Consider the following 17,331-nt stretch of genomic DNA (forward strand, 5'->3'; position numbering starts at 1 on the left):
AGAAACTGTCTAGAAGGGAGAAAAACCTATACCTAACCAGCAACCGGCTGCTCCCAGGAGCTCATATCCTTTTTAGAACCATTAGGGCAGAAACTGGGGCCTTAACTCAGGGTCAGGGCAAGTTCTCCACCACTTAGCTGCATCTCTAGCCCCTCTTCCCCCTTTTAAATTTGAATTAGATCCCAAAAAGTCACTCAGGCTGACATTAATCCTCCTGCTTAAGATTCTTGAATAGTTCAGAGGATAGGACTGTACCACAGCACCTGACTCTTCTAGATCTTATTGATATGTAGAGAAACACACATACACATTTTAAAATGTAAACGAGAAGTTTATTTTACAATCCAAAGCTGCTCTGAATGCACCTTTCCTTCCAACAGTAAAAGACAGACACGATGTATGTTTGCGCAGCAGACCCTTCTTTATGCTTAACTAATGGGTGGTGTTCAGTGTGGGTTCTCATGTCTTTCAAAACAAGCTTCCATAGGGCAATGGATGGGAACCATAGCTGAACCCCATCCATCCCAGTGCACCAGGAGATGCACACCCCCCTGAGATTTAGGGCACAGTCATCTCTGCACACTTATCTGTAGAATTGCAGCTGATCTGATCCTGAATACCAGACCAGATAGACTCCTGGCTTTATAAATATCCGTGGCATGAATGGATAGCCCAAGATCACCTCTGAATGGGTGACATCTCTTCCCCTCCACTAACAGTACTGACTGAAATGCCAAACAAGTCTTTGCAGGGACTGGAAAGATGGCTCGGCTGTGAAGAGAACTGGCTGCTTTTCCGGAGGACATAGACTTCATTCCTATCACCCACATAGCAGCTCACAACCACTCGTAACTTCAGTTCCAGAGGGCCCAACTCCCTAACAGATACACATAGAGGGAAAACACCAATGAACATTAAAAATAAGAAATCAATTTATTGCAGGCACTGAGCTTTGGGAAAAGCCACTCTGTTCTGGCCACGCCACTGTTGCTGCAGAGAAATTCCAAGTTTTATACTATCTTCAGTGAAACACAGGTAACCTCTTGCTGCAGGATAGAACTCAGCTGTGGGACTTCTCTGGTGTCTGAAAAGGAAGGCTGGCCTTGAGTCCAATGCAGCACACATAGCAAAGACAAGGATGAAGTGGAGGTAGCTAGCACCCCTGACGAGCCCCAAAGCAAGGCACCAGGATCTACACTATTTCTTCACTGTCTCATCTGAGGGCAAGTCTGAGTTGCACATGCTCCTAGGCAGGTGGGTCCATGCACTCAGTCACCATTGCAGTTGGCAAGAGCTTAGCCTCTGAACTGGTTTCCATCACTACTTCCCAGCCAGAGGCAGAGACCAGTCAGTGAAACTTGAGTTTTGTTTTGTGCTTGCCTGTGCAGGTACAGTGGGCTCGTGTCTGGAAGATGGCTCCGAGTCTCTGCAGTTCAATCTCCTGTCTCCACCAGGCATAGAAGTGCTTCTGTAGGATGGCAGAGAGAGCTGTCCAGTCAAGGTCTGCATTCCACCAGAACAAGCTCCTCTTCCCACTGTAGGCTCCCTCAAAAGTCTTTAGTTTGGGAGTTTGGACAAAGACCATGGATGCAGTTCACCAGTTGTAGAGGCACCAGGAGAAAAACAATAAATTAAATCAAAGGATGAGACACATCATGATAGTATAGGTGGATTCATTCATCCAAAGTTTTGTAGAAGACCTGGGCTAGATCCAAAAACTTTGTGGGTGAGGTAGCTAAAAGGCTGTGTTGTCCGTGTCGCACATTGGACCAACCGGGTCCTCAGGCCTGAGGCTGTAGGGAGGAGGTGGTTCTACAGGCTTCATGACGACCTGCAGGGGAGAAAGGGTACATAGCTTGCATCATGTCTGCCTAAGGAATGATGAAGTTGGTTGGCAGCCCTCCCCAGTCTGTGACTTCAACAAGTTGGATAGCCAGCTGTGAAACAAGCTAAGGATTGGGACAGAAAGACTCACCTGATCATAGGGTGGTGGGGGATCCAAGGTGGGGACCCAGATCTCTAGGGGAGCCGTGGCCGGTGCTTCAGGAGGTGTCTGCTCTGGCTGTCTGCACTTGCGACAGAATCGCTTCATCAGGCCACAGATGCACAACAGAGGTATCATGGCCAGGAAAACGATAAACAGGATACTGCGGAAAGAATGATGTCTCCCTGAGTGACTATACCACTCTCCTCCATCACCCACCCCCATCCTATTTCATGTGGCCCCAGCCGTGAATGGTACCCAGAAGGCCTGACCCTGGCTTACCTTAAGGAGTCGTTTGAAAAATCCCAAATGGTTTCCTTTTGCAGGCAGCATCCACTCTCACAGCATCTGAATCCTTTTTGACAGGTTCTGTTTCAGTCAGAAAGAGATGGGGAGACACAGATGGCATCCAAAGTGTCAGAACAAAGGGTCCTTGCCTCCCCAGACACCTATACCCTCAGGTTGCGAGTCATACTTGTCATCTGTGGGGTACAGATCTCCCTGGCTTCACTGGGAGGACTGAGGCCTGGATTGAGACCTGAGTTCAGGGTTAGTCAGGCAGAATTTCCATGCTACTAAATCTTACAGGGCAGGTGTGGGGCTCCAGGTCATAACGGTAAGAGATTAACAACAGCTACAGAACTGCCCCAATCATGCAATTCCCTATATTGGGTGGTTGGAAGGGCATATGGTTTCAGAAAAATTAGCAAGAGTGAGGAGGAAGTATCTGTGTTCTTGTCCAGGGCATATCTGAGCATACCATAACCCACCACCACCACCACCGACTACACCCCACCCAACCCCAACATTGATTGACTAGAGCTAAGTCCCATACTTACATGGTGTCACAGTTAGCTTTAACCTGTGGAAGAAAAATAGGCAGAGGTTAGAACTTAAAAACTGGGAGTTGGGTCTTTTGTCTTAGAGTATTTGCCCAACACACACTAGGTGTTGGGGTCAATTTCCAGCCATGGCAATAAATCAGGTGTGCATAAACCAGCATAGCAGTGCATGGCCACAGTCCCAGAATTCAAGGAGGCAGGAGAATCATTCAAGGCTACATAGCCAATTGGAGGCCCCATTGGATACCAAAGACATCTAGGGCAGTGAATATCAGACTGACTCTGCCTCCCTCTAGCTCCATGAAATGGTCAATGATTGGAGCCTACCTCTGCCTAACGTGTTTGTATTGATGGCATGCCCTACCATGTCTGACTCCCTCACTTCTTCTTACTGAGACAGGCAGGGTCTCACTAGGTAGCCCTGGCTAGCCAGGAGTTCAGAGGTCTACCTGTCTACACCTCCAGACTGCTGCATTAAAGGTGTGGATCACTATTACCTGGCTCGGAGATAATTCCCCCTGCCACACCCACACATTTGGTGATTAGGCCAGGACTCCACCTGGTGTGGATCCCTGGCTCCAAATCCTCCAGAAAGCAACCTGAGCCCCAACCCCTCAGTTCTACATGTCCAAGGTAGAGGCAGTTCAAGCATTTTCTTGAACACACTCATGCCCCATTCATCCACATGTCCTTGCTGGGAATTAAGGGCCTCTGTCAGAATTCTATCTTGTCTAAGCTCTTAATTAGGTCTCTCTTCTCCTTGCACCTAAGGCATCAGTCTCTGGCCACCTCACTTAAAATGACAACCATTGCCTGCTGTGCGTGTCCTTGCCTTTCATCCCAGCATACCAGAGGCAGAGGCAGGTGGGTCTGTTAGTTTGAGGGTAGCATGGTATCCCTAGCAATTTGTAGAGGAGCCAGGACTAGACCCTGTCACAACAGATATGGAATGGGCAGGCAGCATTTGTCTTTGCTATTGATCATTACAATAGCATTTTAAGAGCAAAGACAAGGGAACCAGTGATGGTCACAGGCTTACAGCAGCACTGTTCTTTAGTGAGGACAGGTGTAGGTGAAATTAAAGACACAGCAAGGCACCCAGGAACTCAGTCACATCCCCTGCTCTTCCAAATCTCAGACTCTGCCCACTCCCCACTCTCCTGGACTGTCTGTATATCCTCAGGTACCGGAACTTGCTCTGCTGAGCATACTGGCCTCAAACTCAAATCTGCCTGTCTCAGAGTCCTGAGTGCTAGGATTAAAGGTATGAGCCGCTGCCACCACCACCCTGCTCTAGCATTACATTGAAGCCTTGGTAACAATTGTGACACTGCCTCTCTTAAATTCATCTCACTTTAATGCCAGGACTGAGGTAGTAAAGACAGATGTCTGTTGAGTTCAAGATCATTCTTATCCATATAGGGGTATCCTATGAAAACAATTTTATGGCAGGGTTAACATCCTGAACCAGCATTAATTCTGTTTCCATCTTATCCAGGTGATCTGAAGAGGGATGGTAAGGAGCCTGAGTTTTAGAAAGCATAGAGTGAGGTATTATGTTGGATTCATTAGCTCTTTCGGGAGGGAGATTGACAATGCCTATATCTGGGTTGCACAGAGGGGTCAACAGAGGATGCTGGGATCCAAGAATATGAAGAGTGCCTTGATCCTTGCTTCCTACATGGCCTAATCAGAGAACTTCAATTCCAGTAATCTTCAACAGTCAGTGAACTGTCCTGAAGTTCAAGCTTGTGGGGGTTTTTCAACCCACTGCATAACAGATTCTCAACCAAAATTGTCAATGTAAATGCTTGTTCTGACCACCTCTCTGTTTGCAGGATAAGGTGCCAACCTAAGACACTTAAGAGTTATATAGGAGGAAGAAGATCTTGGGGCAGTGCTCACAACCTTGACTTCCTGATCCAATCAATTCAGAGGCCAACCAGCCCAGGGCCAGGCAGCCAAGTCTAACTGGAGGAAGCTGCCACTAATCAAGGAAGTACAGAGAGCCTCCTCCTCCCTAGTACACTTGAAGAATTCCCATAGAGGGTCCATATAATACAAGGTCACAGCCATGGGGCAACAGATATGTACAGATACCTCGCCCAGACATGAAGACCTCAAATTCCTCAGCCTTCTATTGGAGAAGCTAAATTAGAAACACTACAAAAACAGGAATCAAAGTTCCCATTCAGGGCTGTCCGTGGAGCCAGATCCCACTAACAACACAACCTGGCCAACACTAGGGGCCCACATTTCCACTGAGCTCCCTCCAAGGTCCCAACCCCCATTTTGCCCAAGCAAAACAGAAAGGAAGTTGCTAATTGCCATTGGTTACAAGGAATTCCTGAGAAGGTAAATAATGGACTGTCTTCGAGGCAAACCTCTGTCCCACAGGGTCCTCCAAAAGGTTCAGAAGTCTTGCTTACCTGGTTGGCGATTACTAGTTCGAGACTGGAGAGCAGGCAGGAAAGCAGGCAGAAGAGCAAGGTGAGGGCACGGTCTGGGATCCTGGCTTCAGGCATCATGGCGAGGGGGCTACTAAGATTTTGTGTGCAAGGAAGGACTGACAGGACCCGACTTTAACAACTTCCCTCACTTATGGGTCCCAGCCTCAGAATATGGGCAGAGTTAACACACCTGATATGGGCCAGACTAAGGCTTCTAGGCTGGAGCTCAGGTACCAGAAGTGGAGAGGAGCTGAACTTGCTTGAGTCTGAGGCATTGAGAGGTGGGATGCCTTGGTTTAAGTAGTAAGCAGGATGAAGCAGAGCACTATGGGAATCCCTGGTCTGAGCAGCATTTAAGTAGTTAGAGTAGGGTGTGGTGACCCCACCCTTTAATCCCAGAACTCAGAAATCTAGTGAATTCATCCAGGTCAGCCAGTATTAAATAATAATAATTGTAGTAGTAATAGAAAATTGAATCAAAAGTCACGTGGTGGTGACACACACCTTTATTCGCAACACTCGGGTGGCAGTTGCAGGTATCTTTGTGAGTTCAAGGCCATCCTCGTTCAAACAGTGAATTCTAGGGCAGCCAGGGCTGTAGAGAAACTATGCTTCAAAAATTCATAGAAGAAAGAAAAAGAAGAAAGACAGGGAGGGGCAGGATGGAGATGATTCAGGGTTAAGAGCAGCTGTCCTTGGATCTGGGTTGGGTCTGCAACATGATGGCTCTCAATAAGGAGAGGACACCCACTTCTGAAAACTGAGGGCTGAGGAATGTACATGGTACACATACATATATCCAATAAATTGCATGCAGAAAATATAATAACTAATTTTTTTCATTTTTTTATTGGTTTTAGAGTCAGGTTTCCTCTTTAGGTGTGCAGACTGTCCTAAACACTCTTTGAAGAGCAAGGTGGCCTGGAACTCACAGAGATCTGCCTGCATCTGCTTCCCCAGAGTGTGGCATTAAAGGTGTGAGCTACTACCACCTTCATAAATTGCTTTCTCCTAAAACCCAGCACCATTAGCTGGGGGGCTTGGGGTCTCCCACAATTGTCTGGGCCCTCCCCACATCAATCAGTAGTCAAGAAAATGCCCTACTGGATTGTCCTACAGCCAAATGTCATGCAGGTATTTTCTCAAAGGCTCTGGCATCTCTGACTCTATCTTGTGTCAAGCTGACTTAGCAGGGGACAGGGCACATGAGAGACTGCAGGACTTAATCAGACTTTCAGATCCTCTACCCAGCCCTTCTCAAATGAAGGTATGCCCTAGTGTAGCATGGTGCTGCACACATTAATACCAGCAATCCAAGGCAAAGGCAGATGCATCTCTGACTTCAAAACCAGCCTGATCTACAGAGACAGTTCCAGGAAAGGCAGGGCTATACACTGAAACCCTATGATCAAATTTCACCGCCCTACTTATTGAACCCAGGGCCTTGTACACGTTAGATATAAACACTGCCACTCAGCTATATCCCCAGCCCTTCTGAAAATTTTACATCTGCCTATAAATAAATCCCTGTAAACACATCTCTCAAATACAAAAGTAAGGCATGTACATTAAAAATCTCAAGCAATGCTAAAGCTCACAAAATATAAATTTTGTGTTGCAGAGATGGTTCAGCTTTTTCAGCACTAACAGCTGTTCCATAGGACCCAGGCAGGATCAGTTCCGGTCTCCCACACTGTCCCACTGATTGGAACTTGATTTTCAGAGCATGATACCCCTGTGGCCTCCTAGGGTACTGCATGGACACTGGTACAGATACACAGCAGGCAAAACACAAATACAGATTAAAAATAAAAGCAGGGTAGTGGTGGCACATGCCTTTAATCCCAGAGCTTGGGAATGCTGAGACGTGTGGATCTCTGAGTTAGAACAAGCATGGTCTACTAGAGTTACTGGAGGATGGCCTCCAAAGGCACAGAGGAACCCTGTTTGGGGTGGGGAGATGATCAAAAATAAACTCTTAAGAAGGCAGTGATGCAGTACACCTTTAATCCCAGCACTTGGGGGGCAGAAGCTGCAAATTCTTTGAGCTGGAGGCTAGCCTGGTCTACAGATGGAGTTCCAGGTCAGTCAGGGATACACAGAGAACTGTCTAGAAGGGAGAAAAACCTATGGGTAACCACCAACACCTTGTTCCCAGGAGCTCATATCCTTTTAGAATCATTAGGGCAGAAACTGGGGTCATAACTCAGGGTCTACACAAGTTCTCTACCACTTAGCTGAATCTCCAGCTCCTCTTCTCCCTTTGAAATTTGAATTAGATCTCAACTAAGTCACTCAGGCTGACTTTAGTCCTCCTGTCTCAGATTCTGGAATAGTTCAGAGGATACAACTGTACCAAGCACCTGGCTCTTCTAGATTTTAATGATATATAGAGAAACACACATACACATTTGAAAATGTAAATGTGAAGTTTATTTTACAAATCAAACTGCTCTGAATGTCCCTTTCCATCCCAACAGTAAAAGACAGAAACTATGTATGTCAGCCCAGCAAATCCTTCATGCTTAGGTAATGGGTGCTGTTCAGTGTGGGTTCTCATGTCTTTCAGAACAAGCTTCCATAGGGCAATGGATGGGAACCATAGCCGAATCCCATCCTGCCCAGTGCACCAGGAGATGCACACCCCCCTGAGATTTAGTGTATAGTCATCTCTGGCCTCGTATCTGTAGAATTGCACCTGATCTCTTCCTGAATACCAGGCCAGATAGAATCCTGGCTTTATAAATATCCGTGGCATGAATGGATAGTGCAAGATCACCTCTGAAAGGGTGACATGTTTTCCACTACGAACGACAGTCCTGACTATAGTGGCAAAAAAAGTCCTTTCAGAGACTGCAGAGATGGCTCAGCTGTGAGGAGAACTGGCAGCTCTTCCGGACGACACGGGCTTGATTCCTGTCACCCACATATCATCTCAACCACTTGTAACTTCAGTTCCAGAGGGCCCAATGCCCTAATAGATACACATGGAGGGAAAACACCAATGAACACCAAAAAAAAAAAAGAAAAAAATTTTTTGCAGGCACTGAGTTAGGGAAAAGCCGCTCTCTTCAGGCCACTCCACTGTTGCTGCAGAGAAATTCAAAGCCTTATACTATCTTACGTGAGAGGCAGGTTATCTCCAGCAGCAGAAGAAAATCCAGCTGTGGGATTTCTCTAGTGTATGAGAAGGAAGGCTGGCCTTGAGTTCACTGCAGCAAACTTAGCAAAGACAAGGATGAAGTGGAGGTAGCTAGCACCCCTGACAAGCTCCAAAGCACAGTCACCAGGAACTACACTGTGTCTTCACTGCCTCACCGGAGCGCAAGTCAGAGCTCGAAGCTGTACCACGTGCTCCTAGGCAGGGGTCCATGCACTCAGTCACCATTGCAGTTGGCAAGAGCTTAGCCTCTGAACTGGTTTCTGTCACTGCGTCGCAGCCAGAGGCAGAGACCACTCAGTGAAACTTGAGTTTTGTTTTGTGCTGGGCGGTGCAGGTACAGTGGGCTCGGGTCTGGAAGATGGCTCAGAGTCCCTGCAGTTCAATCTCCTGTCTCCACCATGCATAGAAGTGCCTCTGTAGGATGGGATCCAGGGTGGGGACCCAGATCTCTAGGGGAGCCGTGGCCGGTGCTTCTGGAGGTGTCTGATGATGCATTCTGAGGTTCTGCTCTGGCTGTCTGCACTTGTGACAGAAGCGCTTCATCAGGCCACAGATGCACAACAGAGGTATCATGGCAGTGAATCCCTAGATGTCTGCATAACTGACTCTGCCTCCGTCTAGCTCCATGAAATGGTCAATTATTGGAGCCTACCTCTGCCTAACGTGTTTGTATTGATGGCATACACTACCATGTCTGACTCCCTAACTTCTTCTTACTGAGACAGGCAGGGTCTCACTATGTATCCCTGGCTAGCCAGGAGTTCAGAGGTCTACCTGTCTCCACCTCCAGACTGCTGGATTTAAGATGTGGAACACTATTACCTGGCTCCCAGATAATTCCCCCTGCCACACCCACACATTTGGTGATTAGGTCATGACTCCACCTGGTGTGGATCCCTGGCTCTATATGTTATAGGTAGAGGCAGTTTAAGCATTTTCTTGAACACACTCAAGCCCCATTCATCCTCATGTCCTTGCTGGGAATTAAGGGCCTCTATCAGAATTCTATCTTGTCGAAGCTCTTAATTAGGTCTGTCTTCTACTTGTACACAAGTAATCACTTAAAATAACAGCCATTGGCCGCTATGGTGGTCCTCTCTTTCATCCCAGTATACAGGAGGCAGAGCAAAGACAAGGGAACCAGTGATGGTCACAGGCTGACAGCAGCACTGTTCTTTAGTGAGGACAGGTGTAGGTGAAATTAAAGGGTTGTCCTGGAGCCAGATCCCACTAACAACACAACCTGGCCAACAGGTGAGGGCTCGGTCTGGGATCCTGGCTTCAGGCATCATGGCGAGGGGGCTACTAAGATTTCGTGTGCAAGGAAGGACTGACAGGACCCGACTTTAACAACGTCCCTCACTTATGGGTCCCAGCCTCAGAATATGGGCAGAGTTAACACACCTGATATTCTAGGCTGGAGCTCAGGTAGACTAGAAGTAGAGAGGAGCTGAACTTGCTTGAGTCTGAGGCATTGAGAGGTGGGATGCCTTGGTTTAAGTAGTAAGCAGGATGAAGCAGAGCACTATGGGAATCCCTGGTCTGAACAGCATTTAAATAGATAGAGTAGGGTGTGGTGACCCCACCCTTTAATCCCAGAACTCAGAAAATCTCAGTGAATTCACAGCCAGTATGGTCTACGTAATGAGATCCAGGCCAGCCAGTATTAAATAATAATAATGGTAGTAGTAAGAGTAAATTAAATCAAAATTCATTTGGTGGTGGCACACACCTTTAATCCCATCACTCAGGAGGTAGATGCTGGAGGATCTTTGTGAGTTCAAGGCCATCCTGGTTTAAACAGTGAGTTCCTGGACAGCCAGGGCTACAGAGAAACCATGTTTCAAAAATCCATAGAAAAAAAGAAAAAGAACAGAGAGAGAGAGGTGATATTGAGGTTGGGGTGGCAGAGATGACTCAGGGGTTAAGAGTACCTGTCCTTGCATCTGGGTTTGGTTTCCAGCATCTACACATATGATGGCTCTCAAGCAGGAGAGGACAGTCACATAAGAACTCAGGGGCATCAGGTATGCACATGGTTCACACACACACACACACACACACACACACACACACACACACACACACACACACACACATAAAAAACATACAGGAAATCTAATAACTATTTTGTTGTTATTGTTGTTTTGTTTTGTTTTTAGAGACAGATTATCACTGTAGGTTGGAGACTGTTCTGGACCTCTCTTTGAAGACCAAGCTGGCCTCGAACTCACAGTGATCCTCACTAGCATGAGTCAAGTTGACTCTACAACGGACAGGCCAAGGGAAAGGCTGCAGGGTTTAATGAGACTGTCACATGCTCTACCCAGAACTTCTCTAAATGGAAGCAGAGGTATATCCTAGCCTAGCATGGTTCTGAACACCTATAATCCTGGCATTCCAAGCAAAAGGCAGAGGGATCTCAGAGTTCAAGATCATCCTAGTCTACAGAGCATGTTCTAGGACAAAGAGTACAATATAGGGAAACCCTGACCAAAACCAAACAGAGGAGGGGAGGGAAAAGGAAGAAAGGGAGGAAGGAGGAAGGAAGAAAGGTAGGAAGAATGAAAGAAGAAAGGAAGGTAGGAAAGAAAGAACGTAGCAAGGAAGGAAAGAAGAAAAGAAGGAAGGAAGGAAGGAAGGAAGGAAGAACAGCATATCTTACCAGAAAAATAGAGAAGGGCTCATCTCTTTCTTGTGTAAATGGGAAAACTAGTGGTGTTACATGCAGAAACTATAGCCCTGAATCTCAGCTCTGTGGTGAGGTAACGACAGGAGATGTTGCTGTCACCTCTCCTTCCCTTGTGCAGCACTTGCCCCTCTTTTCCCCAGGACCATGCTAACTTAGCTCCTCAATGTAGTCCCCCCAGCAAGTTCAGGAAATTCCTATTAAGGATGTCCAAAGAGCTTCCAGGTTCTAACCAAGCTTTATGTGTCTGTACAAAAACGTGGAGGCAGATCTCATTAATTCCCTACACTTTCACTCCCTCCTTCATTCACCCCTTATCTTTCATCATTTACTGATGAGTTTGCGCTGCTAAATATCCTTAAGGAAAGACTTCTCACTCATTGGAAAACTGCTCCTCCAGCCCCTAGCTAGCCACGCGTTGCTGGATGCTTCTCACCCAATCTAATCCCAGAGTCCATCAAGAGTCCCAGAGGCTGATCACAAGAGCTTCAAATGTTTCTCCTGTTTTCACAGATATCCAGGCCTTTCAAGGAAACAAACAGTGTTTGCTTATCCTTTAGAGTCATGTATGTTTCATGTTTGCCACCTGTCAGTCTTACTCGAAACTGTCTTTGTAACAGGGCTAAAAATTATGCCAGTTGTCTTTAGTCAAATTTCACCAGGTATTTTTTTATTCCAGCCCTAATTATTGAACCCAGGGCCTTGTCTGTGTTAGACAAACACACTACCACTATGCCATATCCTCAGCCCCTCAGAAATTTCTGCGTCTGCTTATAAAAGAATTCCTGTAAACACATCTCTCAAATACTTGCTTACCAGGCTTGCCCTTACTGGTTGGAGACTGGAGAGCATGCAGGAAAGCAGGCAGAAGAGCAAGGTGAGCACTCACTCCGGGATCCTCCCAGCAGTCCTCATGGCAAAGGGGCTCCTAAGTTTCCCTGTGCAAGGAAGGAGTGACAGGGCACTACTTTTACAACTTCCCTCACCTGTGGTTCCCAGCCTCAGAATGGGAGCAGAATTAACATACCTGAGTAGGGCCAGACTAAGGTTTCTAGCCTAGAGTTCTGGTAAAGTAGAAGTGGAGAGGAGCTGAACTTGCTTGAGTTTGAGGCATTGAATCGTGGGATGCGTTGGTTTAAGTAGTAATCAGATTGTAGCTGAGCCCTGTGGGAATCCCTAGTCTGAGCAGAATTTAAATAGAGTAGCGTTGGTGACACCAACCTTATTTCCAGAACTTAGAAAATCTCAGTGAATTCATAGTCATTATGGTCAACCTAATGAGATCCAGGCCAGCCAGTATTAAATAATAATAATTGTAGTAGTAAAAGAAAATTGAATCAAAACTCACGTGGTGGTGACAAACACCTTTAATCCCAACACTCGGGAGGCAGATGCAGGAATCTCTGTGAGTTCAAGGCCATTCTCGTTAAAAGAGTGAATTCTATGACTTCCAAGGCTATAGAGAAACTATGCTTCAAAAATCCAAAAAAAAAAAGAAAATGAACAAAGACCAGGAGGGCAGCAAGGGAGCGGCAGGAGGGAATTGTGTCAGGGTTGAGAGCAGATGTCCTTGCATCTGGGTTGGGTCTGCAACATGATGGCTCTCAATCAGGAGAGGACACCCACTTCTGAAAACTGAGGGCCCACGTATGCACATGGTTCACATACACATATGCAATAAAATACATGCAGAAAATAAAATAACTCATTTTCTCATTCTTTCTTTCTTGCTTGCTTTCTTTCTTTTCTTTTTCTTTTTGATTTTCAAGTCAGGTTTTCCCTGTAGGTGAGCAGACTGTCCTGGAACTCTATTTGTCATTTAATCAGACTTTCACATCCTCTACACAGCCCTTCTCAAATGAAGACAGAACTTATGTCCTAGCCTAGCATGGTCTTGCACACCTTAATACCAGCACTCCAAGGCAAAGGCAGATGGATCTCTGATTTCAAATCCAGCCTGATCTACAAAGTCAGTTCCAGGAAAGGCATGGCTATACACTGAAACACTATGTCAAACACCATGATTAGGAGTAGGAAGGACAAGGTAGGATGGAAGGAAGGAAGAAACAGAGGAAGGAAGCAAGGAGGAAGGGAGGGAGGAAGGAAGAAATGAAAAAAAGAAGCAAGGAAGGAAAGAAGCTAAGAAGAAAGGAAGGAAGGAAAGTATATCTTACCAGAGACATACAAGAAGGTTCAGCTCTTTCTTATGTAAATGGGAATAACTGGGGTGTTAGATGCAGAAACTATAGCCCTGAATCTCAGCTCTGGGGTGAGGTAATGACAGGAGGTGTTGCTGTCAGGGTTCCTACCCTTGTGCAGCACCTACAGGTCTTTTTCCCAGAACCATGTTCCCTTAGCTCCTTAATGTGATTCCTCCCAGCATCTCTAGGGAACGCCTATTAAGGAGGTCGAAAGAGTTTGCAGGATCTAACCAAGCTGTGTGTGTCTGTACAAACACTGGGAGGCAGATCTCATTCATTTTCTCACACGCTCACTGCCTCCTTGGTTCACCTTCTATTTTCATAATTCATTCATGTGTCTGAGCTGCTAACTCTAAGGAATGACTTCTCACTCATTGTCAAACTGCTCTTCCAGTCCCTATCTAGCCAGGCTGAAGCTGGTTTCTTCTCACCCAATCTCAACCCAGAGTCCATCATGAGTCCCAGAGGCTGAGCACATGAGCTTCAAATGTTTTTCCTGTATCAACAGATACCCAGGCCTTACCAAGCAAACAAACAGTATTTGTTTATCCCTCAGAGTCATGTACATGTCCTGTATGCCAATTGTCTGTCTTACTGGTCTTTGTCTTTGGAACAGGGCTAAAAATTGTATCCGTAGTCATTGATCAAATTTCACCTAGTTTTTTTTTTGTATTCCAGCCCTACTTATTGTACCCAGGGCCTTGTACACATTAGACAAACACACTGCCACTCAGCTATATCCCCAGCCCTTCTGAAATTTTTACATCTGCCTATAAATAAATTCCTGTAAACACATCTCTCAAATATACAAAAACAAGGCATGTATATTGTAAAAATCTCAAGCAATGCTAAAGGTCACAAAATATAAATTTTGTGCTGGAGAGATGGTTCAGCATTTGCAGCACTAACAGCTGTTCCATAGGACCCAGTCAGGATCAGTTCCCATCTCCCACAGTGTCCCACTGACTGGAACTTGATTTCCAGGGCATGATACCCCTGTGGCCTCCTAGGGTACTGCATACACACTGTTACAGATACACAGCAGGCAAAACACTAATACCGATTAAAAATTAAAGCAGGGTAGTGGTGGCAAATGCCTTTAATCCCAGCACTGGTGAGTGCTGAGACATGTGGATCTGTAGTTAGAAACAACCATGGTGTACAAGCGTTACTGCCAGGACGGCCTCCAAAGGAACAGAGGAACCCTGTCTGTGTTGGGGGATGATTAAAAATAAAATCTTAACAAGGCAGTGGTGCTGTACACCTTTAATCCCAGTACTTGGGGGGCAGAAGCTGCAATCTCTGTGAGGTGCAGGATAGCCTGGTCTACACATGGAATTCACGCCCAGTCATGGATACACAGAGAAACTCTATAGAAAGCAGAAAAACATATATGTAACCACAAACACCCTGCTCCCAGGAGCTCATTTCCTTTTAGATTAATTAGGGCAGTCACAGTGGCCATAACTCAGGGTCTGGGCAAGTTCTCTACCACTTGGATGCAGGTCCAGCCCCTCTTCCCCCTTTTAAATTTGAATTAGATCTCAATTAAATCACACAGGCTGACTTTAATCCTCCTGCCTCAGATTCTTGAATAGTTCAGAGGATAGGACTGTACCACAGTACCTGTCTCTTCTAGATCTTATTGATATGTAGAGAAACACACATACACATTTTAAAATGTAAAGGTGAAGTTTATTTTACAAACCAAAGCTGCTCTGAATGTTCCTTTCCTTCTAACACTAAAACACAGACACAAGGTCGGCACAGCAGATCCTTCTTCATGCTTAGGTAATGGGTGTTGTTCAGTGTGGGTTCTCATGTCTTTCAGAACAAGCTTCCATAGTGCAATGGATGGGAACCATACCTGAACCCGATGCAGCCCAGTGCACCAGGAGATGCACACCCACCTGAGATTTAGTGTACAGTCATCTCTGCACACTTATCTGTGGAAATGCAGCTGATCTGATCCTGAATACCAGACCAGATAGAATCCTGGCTTTATAATTATCGCTGGCATGAATGGATAGTGCAAGATCACCTCTGAAAGGGTGACATCTTTTCCACTCCCACCAACAGTACTGACTGAAGTGGTAAAAGAAGTCCATTCAGGGACTGGAGAGATGGCTCAGCTGTGAGGAGAACTGGCAGCTGTTCCGGACGGTACGGGCTTGATTCCACATCTCAGCTCACAACCACTTGTAACTTCAGTTCCAGAGGACCCAACGCCCTCTGGAGGCAAAACACCAATGAAGACTAAAAATAAGAAAAACTTCTTTGCAGGCACTGAGTTTGGCAAAAGCCACTCTCCTCAGGATACGCCACTGTTGCTGCAAAGAAATTCAAAGCCTTATAGTATCTTCCGTGACATGCACATGATCTCCTGTTGCAGAACAAAACCCAGCTGTGGGACTTCTCTAGTGTCTGAAAAGGAAGGCTGACTTGAGTCCACTGCAGCAAACATAGCAAAGACAAGGATGAAATGTAGGTAGCTAGCATCCCTGAAGAACCCCAAAGATCAGTCACCAGGATCTACACTGTGTCTTCACTGCCTCGCAGGAGGCAATCAGAGCTCCAAGCTGTACTACATCCTCCTAGGCAGATGGTCTATGCACTCAGTCACCATTGCAGTTGGCAAGAGCTTAGCCTCTGAACCGGTTTCCATCACTACTTCCCAGCCAGAGGCAGAGACCAGTCAGTGAAACTTCCGTGTTTTTTTGTGCTTCCCTGTGAAGGTACAGTGGGCTCTGGTCAGGAAGATGGTTCAAGTCACTGCAGTTCAATCTCCTGTCTCCACCAGGCATAGAAGTGCTTCTGTAGGATGGCAGAGAGAGCTGTCCAGTCAAGGTCTGCATTCCACCAGAACAATCTCCTCTTCCCACTGTAGGCTCCCTCTAAAGTCTTTATTTTGGGAGTTTGGACAAGGACCATGGATGTGGCTCACCAGTTGTAGAGGCACCAGGAGAAAAACAATAAATTAAATCAAAGGATGAGACACATCATGATAGTATAGGTGGATTCATTCATCCAAAGTTTTGTAGAAGACCTGGGCTAGATCCAAAAACTTTGTGGGTGAGGTAGCTAAAAGGCTGTGTTGTCCGTGTCGCACATTGGACCAACCGGGTCCTCAGGCATGAGGCTGTAGGGAGGAGGTGGTTCTATAGGCTTCATGATGACCTGCAGGGGAGAAAGGGTACATAGCTTGCATCATGTCTGCCTAAGGAATGATGAAGTTGGTTGGCAGCCCTCCCCAGTCTGTGACTTCAACAAGTTGGATAGCCAGCTATGAAACAAGCTAAGGATTGGGACAGAAAGACTCACCTGATCATAGGGTGGTGGGGGATCCAAGGTGGGGACCCAGATCTCTAGGGGAGCCGTGGCCGGTGCTTCTGGAGGTGTCTGCTCTGGCTGTCTGCACTTGCGACAGAATCGCTACATCAGGCCACAGATGCACAACAGAGGTATCATGGCCAGGAAAACGATAAACAGGATACTGGGGAGGGAATGATTTCTCCCTGAGTGACTATACCACTCTCCTCCATCACCCACCCCCATCCTATTTCAGGTGGCCCCAGCCGTGAATGGTACCCAGAAGGCCTGACCCTGGCTTACCTTAAGGAGTCATTTGAAAAATCCCAAATAGTTTCCTTTGGCAGGCAGCATCCACTCTCACAGCATCTGAATCCTTTTTGACAGGTTCTGTTTCAGTCAGAAAGAGATGGGGAGACAATGATGGCATCCAAAGTGTCAGAACAAAGGGTCCTTGCCTCCCCAGACACCTATACCCTCAGGTTGCAAGTCATACTCGTCAATGTGGGGTACAGATCTCCCTGGGTTCACTGGGAGGACTGAGGCCTGGATTGAGACCTGAGTTCAGGGTTAGTCAGGCAGAATTTCCATGCTACTAAATCTTACAGGGCAGGTGTGGGGCTCCAGTTCATAACCGTAAGAGATTAACAGCAGCTACAGACCTTCCCCATCATGCAATTCCCTATATTGGGT

At 46.4% G+C, this 17,331-nt stretch overlaps 1 protein-coding gene across 1 annotated transcript; it reads right to left on the minus strand.

The window, feature by feature from the left end:
* Positions 1–1,735: 1,735 nt before the first annotated feature.
* On the minus strand, positions 1,736–5,354 carry LOC113838304 (transmembrane protein 92-like). The gene is made up of 4 exons (XM_027434077.1): positions 5,256–5,354; positions 2,824–2,846; positions 1,976–2,147; positions 1,736–1,831 (listed from the first exon to the last, which is right to left on the minus strand). The coding sequence occupies exons 1-4, from the start codon at positions 5,352–5,354 to the stop codon at positions 1,736–1,738; spliced, it is 390 nt and encodes a 129-aa protein (XP_027289878.1).
* Between the last annotated feature and the right edge of the window lie 11,977 nt (positions 5,355–17,331).

This window comes from Cricetulus griseus, chromosome 7 (assembly GCF_003668045.3).
Source record: "Cricetulus griseus strain 17A/GY chromosome 7, alternate assembly CriGri-PICRH-1.0, whole genome shotgun sequence".
NCBI lineage: Eukaryota > Metazoa > Chordata > Mammalia > Rodentia > Cricetidae > Cricetulus > Cricetulus griseus.

Coding starts and splice junctions, on each gene's coding strand:
- LOC113838304 (XM_027434077.1), bottom strand. CDS start 5,354: ATGATGCCTGAAGCCAGGATCCCAGACCGTGCCCTCACCTTGCTCTTC. Junction 2,847..5,255: donor AACTAGTAATCGCCAACCAG/GTAAGCAAGACT, acceptor TTTCTTCCACAG/GTTAAAGCTAACTGTGACAC. Junction 1,832..1,975: donor CCCCACCACCCTATGATCAG/GTGAGTCTTTCT, acceptor TCTCCCCTGCAG/GTCGTCATGAAGCCTGTAGA.